At 45.3% G+C, this 23,081-nt stretch overlaps 1 protein-coding gene across 1 annotated transcript; it reads left to right on the top strand.

Annotated features, from left to right (window-relative positions):
* The first annotated feature begins 651 nt into the window (after positions 1–651).
* On the top strand, positions 652–17,351 carry LOC115828510 (14-3-3 protein epsilon). Its single transcript, XM_030792520.1, has 6 exons — positions 652–852; positions 10,364–10,563; positions 11,887–11,993; positions 12,514–12,720; positions 15,078–15,214; positions 17,179–17,351. The coding sequence occupies exons 1-6, from the start codon at positions 789–791 to the stop codon at positions 17,229–17,231; spliced, it is 768 nt and encodes a 255-aa protein (XP_030648380.1). The 5' UTR covers positions 652–788; the 3' UTR covers positions 17,232–17,351.
* Positions 17,352–23,081: the final 5,730 nt, after the last annotated feature.

Here is a 23,081-nt window from a genome sequence, read left to right as displayed (position 1 = left end):
GTCAAAAGAGAAAGTGATGATTAAATTGATTTTAAAATGTGCCAATTATTATAACACTATATTATTTGAAGTTCAAATTTACTTTTTTTTTTTTTTTAAATTTTCTGAGGCATGTAATGTGTTAATATACTTAGTAAATAAAAGCCTATTAGCATATTAGTGCAAATTGATTTATTTGAATGCTTATTTTTGTCGCACCGTATAAACGAAAAACTGCAGATTGTTCACGGAGTTGAAAGATATATTAAGGGAACGGAGCAAAAGCGGAGACCTCACATTCTTTTATTTAGACGTGTTGTGCCCGTTACTTAAATCACCTCCGCAACCATTGTCGTACTATTACCTGAACGAAGAATTTGTCTCTACGTAATGAACTATTGGATAAGTTACCTTCGGGAATGTGATACAAGGGCGCGCAATGGATACAATGCTTCTGTATCACGGTTTTAAAGGGAGTGTTAAGGGTAGAGGGGTATTGAACTCATCTGAATCGGAGCAGGGTGTAAGCGTAAGATGCGCAAATAAATAAAGGCAGAAAAAAAAAGAATACGGCGAATGGTGGGTGCCCGCGTGTGTTTGTGTGTGTGTGTATATGTGTGGCTTGAATAGAGTAAGTTTCCCGGATGGAGCTCCGTCGCCATCTTTAGAGCAGAGCTACCGGTAAAGTGGGGATTCCAGGCTACTGCTGTTGCTCCGCCAGGAACCACCAAACGAGACAGACTCACCCTCCTTCCTTCGAGCCTTTCCCTCTGCCCGCATAACATCGCCAACCCCGACCCCTGAGCAACATGGCAGATCGAGAGCATTTAGTATATCAAGCTAAACTTGCCGAGCAAGCAGAAAGATATGACGGTAAGTAAAAAGATCAGTTTTCCGAGCTGTTATGCATGTTCATTGCAGAGCGTCTCTGGCAAAAAATTGGCTTGTCTCCTTAGATAGGCCCTCTTCCTCTCACCCTCCCCGTCGCTGGGGGGCTTGGAGGCGCTTGCGAGGTGCTGTGGAGGCAGATATGTCTGGGGAAAAATATTGTGATGACAAAAAGACAGTTTTCTTAAGTCCGTTTTTTCACTGTATGGACGTGTACAGATCTGCGTTCTTTTATCTACAGTTGAAATGGTCCTCCGCATTAGAAGGGAGTGGAGGGTGCTGTGAAGTTGAAGGCCGGTTGGGATGGGCTCCATGTTAGAGCTGAGGCCAAGTTCGTACAGCCCACCCCATGCTTTACCTTCGCAGTAGCGCTTAAAAAACAAATGTCATGATTTTAGCTCGTTGCTGGGCTAATAATTAACTATCTAATATTTTATAGAGTTGCGGCTTACAGTGGTTGATAAAGTATAATACCGGTGCAGCTAAAATTAGTGGAACCGTTAAGTTTGATTAGCTAGTTAGCTAAGCACTCACGGGCCCCTGGTTAGACCACCACTCACTTTAACTTCGCTGCTTTGATTTTGTCGTATGTGATGTTTCGAATTTTGTGACAATGTAAAGCATCGTTTGTGTTTTGAGAGTAAAAAATAAAGGTGCGTTAACGTGAATGGAACCTCGTGGGTTTCACTGCTTGCAGGTGGGTTTGTGCTGCTATTTAGCATGTAGCATTAGTAGATAACATGCTAACTTAGACTTAACCTAATACGCTATAACTTGTTAGTGAACCGAACTAGTTAGGCGAACCCGGTTATCTAACCTAGCTTGCAAACTTAACGAAACCGTGATTTAATTCAGCCACGTTGACTACAACCCAGCAAACGTAGTAGTCGAACAGGACTAGATAGTGCTCAGTATTCAATGTAAAGTTCGTTAAATGGCATTTAGAGTCGCGACGGCCAATACTGGTATCAACCACTGGTTGGTTGAGCTGTTTTTTTCGTCCAAAATAGCTAGGTTACCTAAAACTGACACAGCAGTAAGAAGCATTGCGTTTAGAATAGCGATCCTGAATGTAGAGGTTGTGTTAAATAAACATTGTTTTGGTAAATAATACTGTGTGATTTATTTGAGCAATCTGCGAATCTGCTTGAGCAGTTTCTCAATCTTTTAAAAATACGTTCGCTTGTTAAATTCGTTGGCTAACGATTTCGCTAACTAGCGTACTCAACTCGCCATGCCAGTTTTCCAAGAACAGTGAATAGCATGGCAAAACTAAGCAATGTCTTGTCAATGTACTGTACGGACTGTTTTTCTTTGGTAAATTACTCGATGAGTGACCAGAGACTCGACGAATTACCAAACAATTATGCCGTAAAACGGAATACAATGCATCGAATGTGTATTTACAGTCAGTCAAACTCGCTGTGTTGAATTAAACGTTAGACTAGGTAACGTGGTTTTTTTTATGCGCGCTTGAACCTTCTGATGTAACGTGAACATGCACACCGAGGTTTCACATTTGCCTAATGTATCTTTAGCCGTTTGAAATCTGTGCGAAATTACCAGTCACTGGAAATACTAGTCACTGGGTTGTACCTGGATAACGGGTCTATAAAATGATACTGAAAGTACATGGGTAAAATCAGTTCTGTGCTTTGTAGTCATTAGCAGAGTTCATCACTATGATTTGTGGGTGTGGAGACTGGAGCACGTTATGTGCTCTCTGCTAGTACTGTCATAGACAAGCGCACATCTCCCATCAAACTGTGATTTGTTAGATGTCGTGATTTTGAGGAAGGAATACAGAGACTGTGTGTGTTATTTCAGTTTGTGGTGAATTTAATTTAGAACACATTTGGACTGTATCTTGCGAGTTTATTAGTTTATGGTAGCCCTCCATCAAACAGCACAGACCTTCTAAACTGGTCAGTGTGTTGAATTCTGTGTTGTCATCAGTAGTCGTGTAGTTTTAAATCCGGGTTCTATCTTGTGGCTCGTGTTTATACGTAAGGTTTATGTTTAAGTTTGCAGTAGCGTGCATATACGGCCGCCTATTTGAGAGCGCGACCTGCGGAGTTCATTCATGAAAAACAGGCGTGCGCCTGGAAAATCAATCGACTCTAACAGCAATCCCCTTAAAAGGTGTACAATATTGTGTAGCACTGCAGTGTCAGTCAGTCACACTCCTGTGTGTTAACCCCATCAATGCCATTTGTTTTTCATTGGCTCTTGTGCTGCACATCACCAGTCCCTGAGACTAGGAGCTTTGTATATACATCGCTTTGTGCATACCCTAAATACATGCAGTTGTACCAGTGATGGAGTTTGTTGCCAACACAGTGTATGCTGATCAGGTAAAACCTCATATACCATGACACCTAATGCTTTGGTAAGGTAGAGGATTTGGATCTCTCTCTCTCTCTCTCTCTCTCTCTCTCTCTCTGTGAGTTGCATCATACGGAGGGAGAGCTCAGTGCAGGTTTAAACCTGCTGTGGTTTGTTGGGCCACCAGCGTGGTTGGCTTGGCAGTACAAGTGTGTGTGCGGTGAATGAACGAATGAATCCCATTCACCACTGTCATCCAAGGGACAGGTTATCTGTGACAGCTGGACTTTACAGCATCATCTGGGTCCATTGACTCAGCTGGTTCGGATCAGTGGCCGTACTCTGGACGGGGGAAAGTTTAGAGTGCTTATTCCACCATGTTAGCGGGCGTTTTTAACCTCGTGTGGTTCAGTAATCTGTGGTTTACTGCAGTTCTGTCATCTCGCTCTCCTGGACGCCATCCTCATTGTTGTTCCCACCAGCACATCTTGAATGAGTCGATCCAGGCTTTGGGCACATCTGAAAAGAAAACCAGTCCATTGTTCATTTGGACCCTCCTGGGAAAGGAATGCATGTCACTCATCTAAAATGTCCTTTCCAAAACACTCGGAGTCCGCCCACATGGGCGTGGCCTAGCCCAGTCCCGCCCCGGCTGTCCGCAGCAGGCTCTCTTAATTAAGCTCTTCCTCCTTTAGCCTTTTTCAGCGAGCTGGGATATGCAAGACTGAGAGAGCCACTGGGGTCAGGCCAGAGGAAAGGAATGAAGGAATGCAGGCTCTCTGTGCGGGGGTAGAACTGGGGGGGTGAGACGTGAGGGTAGGAGGTTGAATGTGCAGTTTTACATAACATCTCTTCCCATGCATGGGGCAGGCAAGTCTCTCACTGATTTGTGGGGGGTGCAGGGGCAGTTTGGTTCTCTCCTCATGGAAAAGTTCAGTTAGAATAGTCTCTCTCTCTCTCTCTCCCTTTCTCTCTTTTGTTCTCTCCGTCTCTCTCTCTCTCTGCTCTCTGTGAGGAAATGCAGTGGGGGACTGGCAGTAGTCAGATGAGGGAGGGCCTGTCTCTTTGGTCACCCAGTCAACCTGAAAGAATTCCAACACAGTGGTGTAATGGTGCCCTACCCACCCCCACTAGCCCTCTCTCCTCTCCTCTCCTCTCCTTCTGTCCTCTCCTCTCCTCCCCTCTCTGCCAGGCAGCTGCACACCACCTAATCTCACAGTAAGGGAAGGGCCATACATCAGCCAAGCCTGTCAGATTGCTTTCTCTGCAGTGCAAGGTAACACCCGGAGTCCTGCTCTTACCTCATTGTTAAGGCGGGGCAGTTAAAGATAGGCGCTAAGCAGCAGGAACACTTACAGGGGTGTGTGTGTGTTTAGTCAGGCCAGTCATTAGAACTAGTCAAATAATTGCCAACAGCTTCTGCAAAATAGTCTTAACCTGGAGCCTGGACTGAAATGCCATTTCTCCTCTTTTGTCACCAGTCCAGGAATAGATGTAGTGTAACTGATGTTCTAAACACCCAGTCCACCCCTCTTTTACTTATTTCTTTAACTTTTTGTTTTTTGGATGAAAGCTTGTGTTTTTACTGTCAACATGAACTGTTTTACAGAGAAGCCAGAGAGAGGAGAGAATGATAGTGCAGAAAGTTCTGTGTTTTACAGAGGGCATTGAGTTTCAGCAGCAGGATGTGTTAGAACAGACCTGCCCTGATTGGCTGCAGAATGCGGCTGACTGCTCCCTCTCTGTCTTTCTCTCCCCCCAACACCGCCCTCTGTAAAGGCTGTGGGGACAAGCATGGCAGTCTACCTCTCATTCTGTCACGTCATGTCTCTTATATGGGTATACATATCATCTTCACTGTACTCATAACCTCCAGAGCATTAGCTCCCAAGCCCTCCCCCATCTCGGTCTCTCTGTCTAACTCTCTCTCTCTGTCTGTCTCTCTGTCTCTGTCCCTGTCCCTGTCTCTGTCTTTTAAAAGGGTTGACAGTTCTGTATTTTGGTCAGGGACCAGTTTGACTGGAAAATTTACCTGTCAAACTGTTCCCTGACCAAAATGCAGAATTTATACCTGGCCCTGCAGATCTGAGTGATTTCCAGTGTCTGAGTTTGACTGGTTAAAGAACAGTCTTCATTAGTTCACCAGTGGGTGGTGACTTCAGCATGGCCCACTATGGGATGTGTGTGTGTGTGCGTATGCGTACGTGTGTGCGCGCGCGCTGCTGGCATTGTCCCAGCTCTTCCATTAGGCCACAGTGAATGGGAGGCGATCCGATGCTTTTAACGCAAACCTTTCCTCGTCCTTTCCCTTGTTCTAAAAACAATGCAGAAAATCCTCCATAGGTCCTGCTCTGTGCAGGCTTCCATTACCAATCAAAGTCACTTCAGACACCAGGATGTGTGTGTGTGTGTGTGTGCGTTTTTAAGACTGAAAAAGACAGAACGCGTAGTGACTGCCATACAAAAGGATCCAGGATCACATAGACAGTTTGGAAATGTAACAACAGTGTTACCAGGAAATTTGGCTTTAATTGGTTTTAAAGCATTTCTGGTTTTCCTATTTCTTTCTTACACCGTTCAGTGCATGTGGAAAGCAGTTCAGTTCAGTGTATGCACTGTGGTTCAGTGCATTGTGGTTCAGTGGGGCTGTTTAGTTCAGTGTATGACCGTGCAGACCGTCTACACTCAGGACAAGAGCGTCGAAACACCCGGCTGAGCCACGGAGAAGACAGGCATGGGATGACAAGGTAAAGGATTGGTCGTTAAAAAAAACAAGAGCTCTACCGTAACCAGCCGCTTCACCAATGACGCGGGAGAGACTGGCGCCAAAGAAATGTGTTCTGTTTGCTGATTGGTTCTTCTGACGCATTAAAATCACCATCGCCGTGCCCTTAGACCAGATATTCACGATCGAGATGAGCTGCGGGTTTAAAAATAGACTGCTTTTGATTCACACATACCACAAAACTGCAGCAGTAAACCCCAACATGTGTCCCACGGTCAGGCGTGTTCAGTGAGTCTGTGAGACTAACACCGTGAGCTGGGGCAAAAGCAAGCTGCTTCGGCTGAACGTAGAGCGTGTGCAGGTGACCAGACTGAACCAGTTTTCAGAGAAAGGGCCTGGATTCCTCCAAGTCTCCGACCGTGAGGGCCAAAGTGCCAGTGACTGGCAGGATCTTATCAGTCGTCGAAAAATGACAGACGTGAACTCTGGCCAATTCCTGGTGAAAAATTAGCCGCGAAAACAAAGCGTGAATACCTGAGAGCGAGGGGGAGCGGTCATGCCTGAAGTTAGTGTTTTCTGCAGAAATGATTGTGGTTTAGATTTACCGTCCGCTCACATGCTGATACTTCCTTCAGATTCTGGGGAATCCGACTCTTTCGGGCTGACACGGTGGTACTGGCGATTAAACCATTCAGCTGGAATGTGATTTGGGGTGAAACGTGTTGAAACAAATGAGCTCTTTTTCTTCCCCATTAAAAATGAACGGTCAACTCTCAAGTGCAGGGATATGCACAGACAGGATAAATCAAGACACTGGCCAGATGCAGTGTGTGTGTGTGTGTGTGTGTGTGTGTGTTTGTTTTTGTGATTGTGTGTGCGTGTGTGTTAGGATGAGACCCAGGGCAGTTCTGGATACAGATCAGTGAAGGCTCAAACCTGTGAGGGTTCACAAAACTAGTGTCTCTAACAGTCAACACCGCTTGTCTGTCCGTGCTCTGTCCACAGCAGTTAGTGCAGTCTAACCACAGAGATCACCAAAGACAGTGACCGGAAAGAGAGGGGAGAGTTATTATCATTTTCATTCTCATTTTACAAAGCAGTGCTGGTTATTCTGACTGGTTCACCTCATTGTACTGACACATCCACATCTTCCATACCACTCATTTTCCGTCGGCGTTTGGTGCATGGACCATGTGACCAGGAAGACCGTCCATCACACTGCAGTGTTTGTCAAACTTCAGTCATTTTTTTTTTATATATATATTTGTGATCTTTCATTGAAGCTTATAAACGAACAAGGATAAGTCTCCACCCCCTTCCTGTAACCTGATCAGTCAAGTCCGATTTGGCCCAGAGAAAGGGCCGCGTCTGCTGTGTCTCCACTCATTCCCGGAGCACAGAGCTGAGTTCCTAGGAAAAGCAGCAGGTCGCCAGACCTTCAGAGCTGGCTTAGAGAAATGTTTTCATGAGAGGTAGACCGCTTATAGAATGACATTGCTAATGGTGAGTAACAGATAACTTATTGATTGTAATGTAAATGCCAGTTGAGCGGTCAAAAGGCAGAAAGCATGAATGCGAACTTTCTGAACTTGGTCACACGGTGTGGGAAACTTGTGGAAAACCCAGCAGTGGACTGAGTTGACGTGGAGATGTGGCTTGCTTTGTTTTACAGAACTGATCTGGCTACAGTTATTTCAAGCTCACTGTTGGTGACTTTGGATGCTTGACTTTAAAGACAAACCCTGATGAGTGAGTAGGTTTCTGTCCAGACGGGCTCTTCTAGAACAGTCCATCATTAAACTAAACCCCTGAGTCAGTACACACGGAACGGCTGGTTGTGTGTGTGTGTGTGTGTGAGTGTGTGTGTGATAATGGACACTGACGTGTGGGCCATGCCGGTTCTGACCGCTCTCACTCACTCAGGCTGGGCGGTCACGTCACGACATGACTATGAGTTCTGCTGTTGAAGTGGCTGTAGTGTACTGAATGAACACACAGGTAGTGAGAGAGTCTCATTCCTGTGCTTGTAATTGTGATAAAGCAGCGTATAGGAGAACGGTTCGAGAACAAACGGTGTGGATGTTAAAAATATGTTCTGAAACCTCCGCAGTCCCACACCAAACCAAACCCACCCTGCACCAAACCAAACCCACCCTGCACCATGTCAGAGAAGAGTGTCAGACAGGCCGACACGACTTCTCCTGGAAGACAGGAGTGAACACAGACTACAGCTCACACCTGACGCAGACAGAGCTTTCTGAACGGGTGGAGGCTCTCGAGTCTGTGTCAGGAAGGCGGCCCTGTGAGGGCGGGGCCCTGTGAGGGCGGGACTGCCTGTCTGTGAGGGTTTGTCTGGAACAGTGTGACTTAGGTTAGTGTAGTGTTGGTGAGTGAGTGTCTACGTCAGGGAAAAAATGAGTCTGGAGAGAGTGAACATAAAGCAGAAGTCATTCAGGGTGGAACCAGTTACACTTCCTAAAATCCAAGAATTGCCCAGACCCTTTGGGTTGCCTGGTAGCCTAATAAACTTTGTGTGAAAGGTCAGAGGTGAGAGCAGTTAGAAATTACTGTGACCTAGGGTGCCTGGAGCCTGTGGGACTCTGACATACGCCAACAAATGTTTAAACATGCAGCACAAGTGTGTGTGTGTTTTTGTTTGTTTGTTTGTTTTGCTATTTCAGCAATGATATTCGTCATTACAAATATGAGTATTCGATTTCTGACTGCACTGTGTGATGTTACATCATTTTGCTGATGGCTGTCATTAAAATGATTGTGAACACAGGGCTGTTGTTATTGAAGAAATCCATTCCATAACCAGTGCTGCTCTAATCAGCAACAGAATGAGATGAAGATGACTCATACGCTATAAATATATTGAAAATAAGCTATTTTCTCTCTCTCTCTTTTTTACGTTGGATAAACAGTCTCAGGGGATTAGGTGGTGGAGTGATATGTGTGTAAAGCTGTTGTCTGCATTTCCACATGCCTCTGTGGGTGTAATGGAAGAGAACTCATTGACTGCACTGACCTCATCATCGCAACAAATTTCACTCCTTAAATCTCAGTGAAAAGAGTGGATGCCAGCTCTCTACAGGGGCGTGGCAGTCTCTCTCTCGCTCTCTCTCTCTTTCTCTTACTTTCTTTCTTTCTCTCTCTCTCTTTCTCTCTCTCTCTCTCTTTCTTTCTTTCTCTCTCTCGCTCTCTCTCTCTCTCTCTCTCTCTTTCTTTCTTTCTCTCTCTCTCTCTCTCTCTCTGGAGCGTGTTGTCAGTGACTCAGACAGCTGTGGACTGGGAGCAGATGGGGGAATTGTGCGAGAGCTGGGATTTCTGCTGCCGTCACTGGTTTTAAAACAGAGTTAGAGCTGCTCTGGACTCACACAGGTCTGTGTAATGCCTCTGTCAGCTCTGGCCTGGATATATCCACACGTGTTGGTTGCTTTTCATCCCAGTTACACAGTGAGTTACTGGTTTGGATGAGTCAGAGCAGCAGGCCAGCAGATGCTGAAACAGACTGGCACTCGTGCAGTGCCCTCAGCGCTCCTGCCGCCTGTGCCAGGCATTGGCATTGGTTGCCAAGATACCTGTGTAGCTTACCTGACTGCATCAGCTCAGGCGGAACCAGGAGGTTTAGCACTTAGTTTATACTCAGAGTCTCAGAGTCTGTTTAGGCAGTGTTTTATTAGTAAGACTGAAGGAGTTTGACTTGAGCTTATCCTGTAATAAAACTGGATTTCCATCTCATTGCCTAATGAGTTGGATAAATGAACATGCTGTCGGTGAACATAAGTACTGGTTTTCAATAGCACAAATCTCCAGATAGAACCATCACAGAATCCTAAGAGATGCACCAATAAGAAACGAAACTACACACACACACACACACATGTGCTGGAGCTGGTGCGTGTGTGTGTGTGCGCGTGCGTGTGTGTGTGTGATGTAAACTGCAAAGGGGTTAATGACTGGCCATCCTACAGCAGTCAGAACAGTGAGTCAGGCGGGGCGGTCTGGAACCCGTGTGACAGGACCGAGGGAGTTCGCGGGGCGCTTTGGGAGAGAAATCGTATAGGACAGATGCTTGGTTTGGTGTGTTGACCCCTCTGCGTACGGGAGAGAGAGCGAGGGAATCACGAGATGGAAGAGGGTGAACGTGTGCAGGGTGTCTGTAATGTCGAGGATGATGATGATGATGATGATGATGATGTCTTCAGACCTGCTAATGGAATGTTGATTGATGGGAAAGTGTGTGTCTGTCATTTTCAGTCTGGGTCCATATTTATTAAGCTGTTTCTCCACCCTCACCCCACCCCAACCCCTCTGTTTGGTTTGGTTTTGTTTTGGGGTTTTTTTTGGTGTTGAGAAGGACGTGTTGATCTGTGCTGCTGTGTAGTTAGTTTATAAAGTTTGTTTTTGTGGGTTTTTTTGTCCCCTCTGTGTGATGGGCAGAAATGGTGGAGTCGATGAAGACGGTGGCGGGGAAGGATGTGGAGCTGACTGTGGAGGAGAGGAATCTGCTGTCGGTGGCCTATAAGAACGTGATTGGAGCACGGAGAGCATCCTGGAGAATAATCAGTAGCATCGAACAGAAGGAGGAAAACAAAGGAGGAGAAGACAAACTCAAAATGATTCGGGAATACAGGCAAACGGTGAGACCTCCATTCACAAACACACACACACACATACACACACACCCCTCACGTGGAGCAGAGGGTCAGGTTTGGAGCGGTGCTTGGAGATGATGGAGTGGAGATGGAGTGGAGATGGAGGAGTGAGTTTGACATAGAGGTGTGGTGTGTGTGTTTGATGGTGGAGTGGAGATGGAGTTGAGATGGAGGAGTGAGTTTGACATAGAGGCGCGATGTGTGTGTTTGAGGGTGGAGTGGAGATGTAGCAGTGAGTTTGACATAGAGGCGCGGTGTCTGTGTTTGAAGGTGGAGTAGAGATGGAGGAGTGAGTTTGACATAGAGGCGCGATGTGTGTGTTTGAGGGTGGAGTGGAGATGTAGCAGTGAGTTTGACATAGAGGCGCGGTGTGTGTGTTTGAAGGTGGAGTGGAGATGGAGTTGAGATGGAGGAGTGAGTTTGACATAGAGGTGTGGTGTCTGTGTTTGAAGGTGGAGTGGAGATGGGGTAGAGATGGAGTGGAGATGGAGGAGTGAGTTTGACAGAGGCGTGGTGTGTGTATGGTGGAGTGGAGATGGAGTTGAGATGGAGGAGTGAGTTTGACATAGAGGCGTGGTGTCTGTGTTTGGAGATGGAGTGCAGATGGAGTGCAGATGGAGTGGAGATGGAGGAGTGAGTTTGACATAGAGGCGCGGTGTGTGTGTTTGAGGGTGGAGTGCAGCTGTAGGGGTGAGTTTAACATAAAGGTGTAGTGTCTGTGTTTGACTCTGAATAAGAAGAGTCGTGAGAATCGAGCGTTGTTCTGGGTCAGAGCTCTTCACAGAGTGGATCTTACCTCTTCATCAGAGACTCACAGAGCTGTGTTCCTGATGGGCTACAGATCAGCACAATGTTAACACTGAACATGGGAGAATGTCAGAAATGTATGGTAAATGTCAATGTGAAAGAAGGTGTGTGTGTGTGTGTGTGAATGTGTAAGGCATGTGCTTTGATTAAATTGGTGTGTTCTTTAGGGAGGTGTATGTGTATGTAACACATGTTAATTAGGTAAAGGCTGTGAAAAGTATATGAGTTATGGTTGAAATATGTGGTATTAAATTAATACACAACATATTTCAACCATAACTTACTTCAAGCTCAGATTTTTCACAGCCTTTACCTAATGCTGTTAATGATAATGATAACCTGCATGCGGATTAGAATCAGAATCAGACTTTAGTTTACTGCCAAGTAGGTTTAAACCTACGAGGGACTTTTCTTGGTGTGTTGGTGCACCATACAAATACAAATTCACATTAGGGGACTGTTAACGTGTGTGTGTGTGTGTGTGTGTGTGTGTGTGTTCAGGTTGAGAAGGAGCTGAAATCCATCTGTAATGACATTCTGGATGTACTGGACAAGCACCTCATTCCTGCAGCCAACACGGGAGAATCCAAGGTTTTCTACTATAAAATGTAAGAACCATCTGCTCACCATGCGCCCAAAATCAACACGACAGTGTGCACGCTCACACAACACACACACACACACACGCACACACACGCACACAAACATGTACATCCTGCAGCCAACACAGGAGAATCCAAGGTTTTCTACTATAAAATGTAAGAACCATCTGCTCACCATGCGCCCAAAATCAACACGACAGTGTGCACGCTCACACAACACACACACACACACATGTACTCACACACCCCTAACTGGCCTGTAAACGCATGACCTCAGTTAACATGCGCTTTGCTGTTTTACTAGTTAAACTATGACAAAGACTTTTCAACATTGTTTTGGCAAAAGTTTTGAAATATTTTGAAAGTTCTTGTTTCCATGCAAACACAAAGCTTTTTCCAAATGTTGTTTTGAATTCTCTCAGTATTGTGAACATTAAGAGGCAGTGCACAGCCGCCTGTTTTAAGGTTCTCACGCTCTGCGTGTGTGGTTGTCTGTGTGTGTGTGTGTGGTTTTGTGTGTGTGTAGGAAGGGTGACTACCACAGGTACCTGGCAGAGTTTGCCACAGGAAACGACAGAAAAGAAGCAGCGGAGAACAGTTTGGTGGCGTACAAAGCGGCCAGTGACATCGCCATGATCGAGCTGCCCCCCACACACCCCATCCGCCTGGGGCTGGCGCTCAACTTCTCCGTCTTCTACTACGAAATCCTCAACTCCCCAGACCGCGCCTGCAGGTCAGACGCACACACACACACACACAGTCACACCACATACACACACACACGCACTCACACACACACACACACGCACTCACACGCACTCACACTCACACACACACACACACACACACGCACTCACACACACACACGCACTCACACACACACACACACACACACACACAGTCACACCACACACACACACAGTCACACCACACACACACACACAGTCACACACACACACACACACACAGTCACACACACACACACACACAGTCACACCACACACACACACAGTCACACCACACACACACACAGTCACACCACACACACACACACAGTCACACCACACACACAGTCACACCACATACACACACACAGTCACACCACACACACACACACAGTCACACCACATACACACACAGAGACACGCACACACACACAGAGACACGCACACACACAGAGACACGCGCACACACACACACACACAGAGTCGCACTCACACACACACACAGAGTCACGCACTCACACACACACACACACACACAGAGACACACACACGCACACACACACAGAGACACACACACGCGCACACACACACACACACACACACACACACACACACAGTCACACACACACACACACACACACACACACACAGAGTCACACACACACGCACGCACAGTGACACACACACACACACACACACACAGAGTCACACACACACGCACGCACAGTGACACACACACACACAGTCACACACACACAGACACACACACACAGACACACACACACAGACACACACACACAGACACACACACACACACTCACACACGCACAGACACAAACACACACACACACACACACACAGTCACAGACACACACACGCGCACACACACACACACACGCACAGACACAAACACACACACACTCACGCACGTACAGACACAAACACACACACACACACGCACGCACAGTCACACACAGACACACACACACACACACACAGTCACAGACGCGCACACACACACACACACACTCACGCAGACACACTCACACAGTCACAGACACAGTCACACACACACACACACGCACAGTCACACACACACACACACTCACGCAGACACACACGCACACACACACAGATGCACAGTCACACACACGCACACTCACGCAGACACACACAGATGCACAGTCACACACACGCACGCACACACACACACACGCACAGTCACACACACGCACAGTCACACACACGCACACACACACACGCACAGTCACACACAGACACACTCACACACGGTCACACAGACAGACACACACACACCTCTGTTTGTCACTCTCACTCTCTTCGATGCTCTTTTCTGTGTCTTTTTTTCTCTCTTGGTATTGGTTCTGTCCTCTTCATTTTCTTTTATTGATTCATTCTCCATTTGACTGTCCTAGTCTCTGTCTTTTTACTATACAGTGGTTCTCTTCTCCTCTTTCTCTGTCTCTCATCTGTCTGTCTGGGTTTGGTGTCTGTCTGGGTTTGGTGTCTATCTATTGTTAGTATTGTCAAAAGACCCATTTTCACATATGAACTACGGACTATAACCGCAGAATCAGGTTGGCATTATGTCGGAAGTTGCCCTTTCACACATGCAGCACACAGCAGCAGACAGTCTGAGTCAGATGCGTTCACACATACTGGAAATCCTCCGTTTGGTTTAGGTGTGGGGCGGCGCCTGGGTAGAGCGTGCAGGAGACAGGACATGACGCAAAAAGTACTCTGTGAAAATCGCAGTGTTCTGTTTACAACAAATCCAAAAAAGCAGACGGGGGTGCTGACTTTTGTCTGACCGTTTGGGCGTCGGCCCTTACCGACAGAAGTTCCCGAATCTCGTCGTCTCTCCAGTTAGACGTTTTCGCTGGCGTCTTCGTGTAAATGACCCTTCCTCTTCACCCTCAGATGTTTGTGTTCTTCCGGTTTCGCGCCGGTCGCATGTTAGAAACGGCATCAACACTCGCTCACTGTGCATACTCAGCACTATAATCCGCTATGTTCACACATGGACCCAGACGAAGAGAAATAAAGCCCGTTTAGAATTCGAGCGACTGATTCTGACATTTTTGTTCACACATACAGCCCCTCTGGTTAGAATCCCGATTATTTTAGGGTTGCAGTGCGTGTGTGAAAGGGGCCAAGTTCATTCACCGACCCCATGGTTCCCCCTGATTGACCACATCAGCACAGAGCTTCACAATAAAACTGACGAAACAGAGTATACAGAGGAGTCCAAACCTGCTGTTTCACTCTGAGTGTGTGTGTGTGTGTGTGAGGGATAGAGAGATCCTCACCTGCTCTGTGTGTGTGTGTGTGTGTGTGTCCGCAGGTTGGCCAAGGCTGCCTTTGACGATGCTATAGCAGAACTGGACACTCTGAGTGAGGAAAGTTACAAAGACTCAACACTCATCATGCAGCTGCTGAGGGACAACCTTACACTCTGGACTTCAGACATGCAGGGAGACGGTGAGAAACACACACGCACGCTCACACACGCTCACACACACACGCTCACACACACACACGCTCACACACACACACGCTCACACACACAGACAGACAGACACGCTCACACACACAGACAGACACGCTCACACACACAGACAGACACGCTCACACACACAGACAGACACGCTCACACACACAGACAGACACGCTCACACACACACGCTCACACACACACGCTCACACTCACACTCACACGCTCACACGCTCACACACGCACTAAACAGTATGAACACATGCATACACTCAGGAACACTCATGTATACTCTCTCTCCCACACACACACACACTCTCTTTCCCTCTCTCTCATTCTCTCACATACAGACATACGCACTCACATACATACACACTCATCCAAACGCTGATCCTGGGCCGGAACTAGGACAGTGTTAGGAAACAGCTGAAAGGATAAAAAGACATGTCTCTCTTTTGCTGTGGCCGTCTTACTGTGAGATTCACAGTTCATATAGACCCAGAGCTCAGAGACTGGTGCTCTGCTCAGCTCATACTGGTAACTAATTCAGGAACCAAACTCTTTAAGCACTAACTTCTCCTTAATCCATCTCTCTTTCTCTCTCTCTCTAACCCATGGTGACTTCTCTAATCTCTCATTTCTCCTCTCCTCCGTTTCCTCTGTTTAGATTCGTAAGGACAAACCCCCTCCATTCCCTCTAGAACTGTACTTTGTAAGTCATCACCTCTCCTCTCCTCTCCTCACCTCTCCTCTCCTCTCCCCTCTCTCTCCACTTGTCCTCTTCTATCCTTTCACTCTCTCACTCTCTCACAGCCTCTTCTTCCCTCTGTTTCCTGGTTTAACTGTTGGCTGTGTAGGTCTGGTCACATACACAGTCTTGTAGTGTTTCCTCTTTGCAGGCCTCAGCCAATCAGATCCCGTGCACAGCTGAACTGATTTTCTGTACGATCGTTTGTGTTTTGAATTTTGAACATGTCTGCGTACACATGTGTACGCATTTGTGTAAACTTTTTGCCACAATATTTTAATTATTATAATTTTTGTCTTTGCATGGTTTATTCATTTTAGTGTTTATTTGTTTTTGATGCACTTGCTAGTCTTCACTAACTTGAGTGCTCACTAACTAGAGAAGTGTCTTTGAGCACACTTTGCCTGTGTGTGTGTGTGTGTGTGTGTGTGTGTAAATCTGCTCTTTGGGTCTCTAACTGACTGCTGACAGTGAGTTTCAACGCAGCTGTGCCCAGTGAATGTTAGTGTGCTGAGAGTAAAATTCCTTGTCTGTGGTCTTTTGGGCCGTGTTTGAGTGGCCGCTAGGCTAACGAGCATTACGTCATGGTTCCTATTCTTATCACTGGCTTTGCTACGTCCTTATCACTCTGCGCTAATTCCACGCCACGCATTCCTGCCAAGCAGTTAACCAAGCTATCGCCATGGTAACTTTGCCCCACCAAGGGGTTTATGGATAATTGTAGTTACATGTCCGTAAGTCCTGGATGCTCTGTTCTGATTAGGTCCACTCTTAAGAGCCAGACAAGTCTCTGACTAAGTCTTACTTCATCTCCAGAGTTCAGTGATGGTGGGCCTTTATGACTGTGTTATGCAGTGTTTTCTTCCCTGTGAAAAATCTCTCTTCTCTCCGTTCAGTAGTGCATCAATGTGTGTGTGGGGGTTTTTGGTTTGTTTGTTTGTTTGTTTGTTTGTTTTTTAATGCATCCTCCTTTCAGACAGTGTGGTGTGTGTGTGTGTGTGTGTGTGTGCGCGCGCAGTTAGCTCTCGTGGGATGTTTTGCTGTAGTGTATCTGTAGGTGATCGTGAGGCAGTTGTGAGGCATACATATGAGTTGTCAGAAAGGGTTACTGTGTGTGTGTGTGTGTGTAAGGGAGAGTTACTCACTTCCCCTCCTGTTTTATTGTGAAATGAATGTTTGTTTGTTTGTTTGTTTGTTTTGTAGGTGAAGAACAGAATAAAGAAGCACTGCAGGATGTGGAGGATGAGAACCAGTGAGACATTACAGCCAACATGCCACGCCCCTTTTCCTGCCTCCAGTCCCTCTCTCTCAGTCTCTCTCTCTCTCTCTCTCACTCTCTCTCTCTCTCTCCCCATCTCAGTCTCTCTCTCTCTCTCACTCTCAGTCTCTCTCTCTCTCTCTCACTCTCTCTCTCACTCTCTCTCTCTCTCTCTCTCTCTCTCTCAGTCTCTCTGTCCGGTCCCCTCAGGTCTCCCCAGTGTCACAGAAACAGCTCCGTAACCAGCCTCTGCCCTGGTCTCTCTCTCTCTCTCTCTCTCTCTGTCTGTCTCTCTCTCTGTCTGTCTGTCTGTTAGCTCTGCGCTTCTCAGTGTTCCCCTCTGTGATTTTTTTTTTTAAATAAACCTTTTTTTTTTTTTAATATTATTGTTGGTATTCAGATCCGTAATTGCATTCAGACATAATCAGTTAACACAGAGAATGAAACGGCAGTAAGTAGACCAGTTTCCCTGAGGTTTTGTTTTTACCACCGTTACAAGCTGTCCACAGCACAGCTGTGTGTGTGTGTGTGTGTGTGTGTGTGTGGTGTTTTATTAAACGTCTCGTTTGCTTTTAGACGTTTGTGTGTCGGCATTCCTGCGTTGGCCAAAGCCGGGTATGCTCCCCGCTCAGACGTGTTTTTCCCACCTCACACCCATGTGTCATAGAGAGTCTTCTGACCCAGGCCTGGAGCTGAGCGCTGTCACAGTCTCACTCAGTCCAGGTGTCGAGAGATTTGGAGTTCAGTGCTCATTTCTTTTTTGTAAAGATCAGTGATGTTGTGTTTTTTAATGTGCTCTCGTCACGTTTGCCTTGGTCCTCTGTTCTAGGTTGTTGTTGTTTTTCTTTTTCTTAAAGATTTTTTGTCTTTTTAATTTCTGTGTAAAAGAGTCAGAGGGCCGTGGTCTCGGTGTGACTGTCTCCTCAAGATGGGCTCCAGTGTGACCAACGGCTGCTGTGTGTGTGTGTGTGTCCTCTCCTGCGCTTCAGTGTGTTTTTGTAGCAAACACACACACACACACACACACTGGCTGATTTCGGTTGATGGCTTGTAACGGTCTGTTATAAGGAAAAAAAAAAAAAACGCCCGGGGATCTCTGATGCTTCTGTCTCTCAGTTTGTGAAATTTTTTTTTTTTTTTCTCTGAAACGAAAAAAAAGAATGCAAAACTGAACCATTGAGCTGATTTATTATTATTATTATTATTATTATTATTATTATTTTAAAATCATCTTGTTTTTTTTTTTTTCCTCTGCTTTGCTTTGCTTTCCTCTCTCTCTCTCTCTCTCTCTCTCTCTCTCTCTCTCTCTCTCTCTCTCTCTCTCTCTCCCTCTCTCTCCGTCTCTCCCTCTCTCTCTCTCTCCTCCGTTCAGTATGTGTAACTTGAATCTGATTTGTACTACTGGATCCTCTGAGCGGAGCCGCCACATTCGTACTGAAACACAGCATGGAGATTAACATTCAACTTCAAATAAAAACAAACCTAAATTAAAACACACAGCCTTCGCCCTCGTCTCTTTGAGTCTCTCGGGACAGTCCACGGCTCGTTTGGGTTTATAGACCAGGCAGTATACAGTCACATTAAAAAAAAAAAAAAAAAAATCAGGTTTTGTTTACAGGTAAATATGATGTTGGTATAAGAGGAATGTTTGTGATTCCTGTGGAATTCCAGTGGTGAGTCATCTAGTGGTAGTTTTTAATGGGGGCGTGGTGTACAGCGGGGGTGTGGTGTCGTTGTCCTGCTGGTAATGTGCCTCCTTTAATTACTGAGCTTTGCATTGAATGAACAGAAGGGGGCGCTAGTGGTCCAACTCATCTCCGCAAGAGCATTATCTGTCTGTGGAGCTAACCCAGAGGCAGCAAATGGAGAGACAGATGTAATCTTTTCACCATGTAATCTTAAACCAGCTCTCCACACAGGTGGTTAATGTATCGCGTTGGGTTCTCACTGAGGTGGTACTGTCGTCAGCCCTTTGAGTTAAGAGAGGATGTAACCACTCAAGCCTGTCTCTAAATCTTCTGTCTGTCAGAGGAAAACCAATAGTGAAGAGGTAACACTGCTAAACTGTTGTGGAATCTTTGTTCAGACTAGTTTTTGTTCTCTCTGGATAGTAAAGAACATGACTGTGTGTCATAACGGGCCGTCAGCAAACGCCATAAAAGTGCTCTCATTAGCAGCGTGGGATGCCTCAGACTGACGCACAGTTAAAACTTATGTCAAACACTTTACACATCACAAGACCGTATACCACGGTCATAAAAAAAAGTCATCAGCCCACCATACCACGGTCATAAAGTCATGAACCCACCCAGGGATTCATGTGACAGTGACATGGGACAGAGGTGTGCGCAGGTCCCCCTGGGTGAATACTGGTATACAGAACTACACAGTCAAACTTGGTTCTCCCTGTAGCCTCTTCCCCCAGTCTCTGCCCCCCCCCCCCCCCCCCCCAGGCTGAAATCTCACATTCAGACAAGACAAGAGTCTCCAGTGGAAATGTTATTGCACTGTTGGTTTATTGCACTCAACAACATACAAAGTTTCCTAAAACATCTCTAAAAATCATCATCATTCTTTAAAAACTGGACTGTGATTGTTTCTCCTCTGTCTGGTCTCTGTTAGAGAAGATGCTACGGTTGAACACAGGTCGTGGAACAGAGTGGTTAATGGCCGGGTTGGCCACAGAGTGAAACGCTTCTCTTGTTTGGACCAATCTAGTCACAAAACGTTTCCTTACATCTTTTTGCGACTAGACTGTTAATCTTTTCCTTAATCCTAAATCTGTGTGCGTGTGTGTGTGTGTGTGTGTGTGTGTGTGTGTGTGCGCGTGTGCGTGTGTGTGTATGTGTGTGCGTGTGCGTGTGTGTGTGTGTGTCTTGGGCGTCCAGTCTTTTTCAGTTCAGTCAGCTCATAAACTCCGTATCCTCCAACCATATTTGGCAAGTCACAAATCGAATTTGAACTCATTAGGTGAACTGGCAGAGTTGAAAGGAGACGGAAGCCTAGCTGAATAAACAGTGTGTCTCCTGTGAGGAAGGACAAAACAAAGGCTGAAAAACAAGGTTTCAAACAGCTGCCGCTGCTACCCCCATTTTTTAAATGACAGATAAAAGTCTGGAATTTTCTAAAAATAAACGGATCACTTGTCTCTTAGGCGCCCCGTGCTCCATACCCAGTGTAATGACATATCTAAGCTGTGTAAAGAGTTTATTGTTTTTATAGTGGAGGTATACTCAATACACTACACAAACCCTAGACGGTAAGACATGGCTATGATTTCTGAGTTTTTTTCATAAGTTGGTTTATTGCTGAGTTGACGCCCTCTGTTAACTTTCTGATATGTGGATTACACATGGGATGGAGCTCTTGGTAGTCATTCATTACTGTTAGTCAGCACTGACATGGCACCATTCACATACAAACAGCCGTGACAGTCATGCGTTACAAACAGGCGTGTCATATTTCACAGCAAGGAGCCAATCCAACGACCTGTTCCAAAAATTCATGCAATGTCACAACACCCCTTCACTCCACGTCCCCCAAAAAAAACGAAAAAAAAAAAAAAACTGAAAGAGAATGACAAAAAAACCCCAACAATCCCAAAACAACAACAACAACAACAACAAAAAACCCTGTCTGTCTACCCAAAAAACCACTCCTCAGACATGACAATCAAAGTTGAGGCATATTTTATCAGTGAACTCGTGTATATATATATATATATATATCAGATATGTCAACCTGTCACTGACACTACCAAACACTGCAACATCTAACCCAGGCCGATGTCAGTCATGCTTCAACACTTCATCTCTAGACAGACTAAACACCTGTTAGAGAGGGCTCACGGTGTGGGTGGGTAATACAGGCATGTGCAGAAAATAAAAATGTATGTAACAGCAGAATATTCCTCACACACATGGGGAAATAAAGTGAACTTTAGACTTACAGTGCAAAAAATAAAAAAAAAATTCTTCACCAAATGGAAAACAGTGAACAGCAAACAGTGGAAAACGTGTTGGCTCTACATTACCATTCAACGTTTCAGTGCTCTAAGCCACTATATCTCAAGCAATAATATATTTCAAAATAACATTAACAAAGGCCTGGAATGACATCATCATTTCAAACATTCAGAGCAGGGAGACAACAATAAATATTTACATTATGAATGGGAAAAGGTTTGGGAAAAACACATCTACAAACCTGCTGTTTGGTATGTTCAGTCTAAGCCAGGCATTAATACTCATTTCTCCTGTGATCAGAAATAAACATGCTTTTCTAATGCAGTGACATTAGTCCATATGCTTCTGTGCAAATAAGACAGATTGTGTTGTTTTAGATACCGGACAAAATCTTTGTCATCTTTACTCTGTGAAAGTATTGTTTTAAATATATGCATACCCCTTTTGTGTAACTCTGACACCGTGAAAATACTATATATTTTAAATATATTTTCGTACATTATGTCTGTTATTTCAATATAATCACATTAATCAACACTACAGCTGGTACATAAACTTTGATCTCTATAAATATTGAAAAACATCACAAATCTAGACTCTGACGTTTGTCTTTATAAAACTAGGTCAATTATTTAGTAAACATTTAACAACAGTAAAGGTGACCTTTTTTTTTTTTTTTAATAACTCTGATATTAGTACTGTACACACTTCTGTTTATAGACTATTAAAGATTCTCATCTCTGAAATAGAAACATTGATCTCGTACCTAAACATACAGAATTGTAAGAACAAGACCCGTACAAATATTATCAAACATGGTGACGCTCACTGGAAGTAGAAACATGTATTAAATATAGTAAGAATGCGACTCTATAAATTCTAAAAGATCCAAGAAGACTATGGTATTTTTAATGATGTTTTTATTCTATCCTGTTCCAAAGCTGTGAGGAATTAGGGTGATATAGTTTCTCGGTGTAGAAGCAATCACGTTATGCTACTATTGATAAAAAGCTGCATCTCTCTTGGGTTTTGTTTTTCTAAATATACATTTCTCATCTTCTTTTTTTTTTCTTTACGCCTGTTTAATGCTCTCACATCCAGAACACTAACGGATGCTCTATTGTTCTATTGTTCACTCAGAAAGAGAATATTGCTACACCCAGTGCATAAATGTCTGTTTCACTGCACAACAAGGTCACGCCGACATGGAAATACAAGAATAAATAAAACCCAAAGTCTAAACCCATGGGATGGGCTTTGGGCCTGACCTTAAGGAACAGTACCTACAGGGCATGACAGACTACATATGTGTGATTATAAAACAGGTATTTCTTTGTTTACTGAAACACAGCAGGCTGCATGGATAGTCTAACGGGACTGACTGGACCATGTGGTCTGTGTGGTAGTCTACTGCCTAAAGAGTCCACTCCAGGACTGGTCCTGCCGTTTGGGCCAACCCGGGTTCCTCCTCAGTGGTCATTACTCCAGTCTACACTGGTCTAGAGGAAGAACCAGAACATTTGGACCGACTCATACGTTAGAACCAGACGGTTTTCACTGCACAGACTACATGGTTAAAACATGCATTAGGTGATGTCAGGAACTGATAAGTGTTTTGATTGTGTTTTTAAAAAGTTCCGTGCCCCGCATAAGAGGATGACATGATTGGAAGCTGACTGGTCTGAGTGGAGAGTTGCTTCATTCAGTCATGGGGAAGATTCATATGAGGTGAATCAGCCAGACTGATTCAAGCTTATGCCAACAGCGCTGGCTGGAAACCAGACGAAGCGAGTCAGTGCATCCAGACTGGAGTGGGAATAAGTGATGTAGGTGTGGTTGTTCAGGGCACGTTTCACGACTGAACCTAAAACCGGAACTAAACT

Source organism: Chanos chanos, chromosome 15, assembly GCF_902362185.1.
Source record: "Chanos chanos chromosome 15, fChaCha1.1, whole genome shotgun sequence".
NCBI classification, from domain to species: Eukaryota; Metazoa; Chordata; class Actinopteri; order Gonorynchiformes; family Chanidae; genus Chanos; species Chanos chanos.
This window is presented reverse-complemented; position numbering and strand designations above follow the sequence as displayed.

Coding starts and splice junctions, on each gene's coding strand:
- LOC115828510 (XM_030792520.1), top strand. CDS start 789: ATGGCAGATCGAGAGCATTTAGTATATCAAGCTAAACTTGCCGAGCAA. Junction 10,564..11,886: donor TTCGGGAATACAGGCAAACG/GTGAGACCTCCA, acceptor GTGTGTGTTCAG/GTTGAGAAGGAGCTGAAATC. Junction 15,215..17,178: donor TTCAGACATGCAGGGAGACG/GTGAGAAACACA, acceptor TTTGTTTTGTAG/GTGAAGAACAGAATAAAGAA.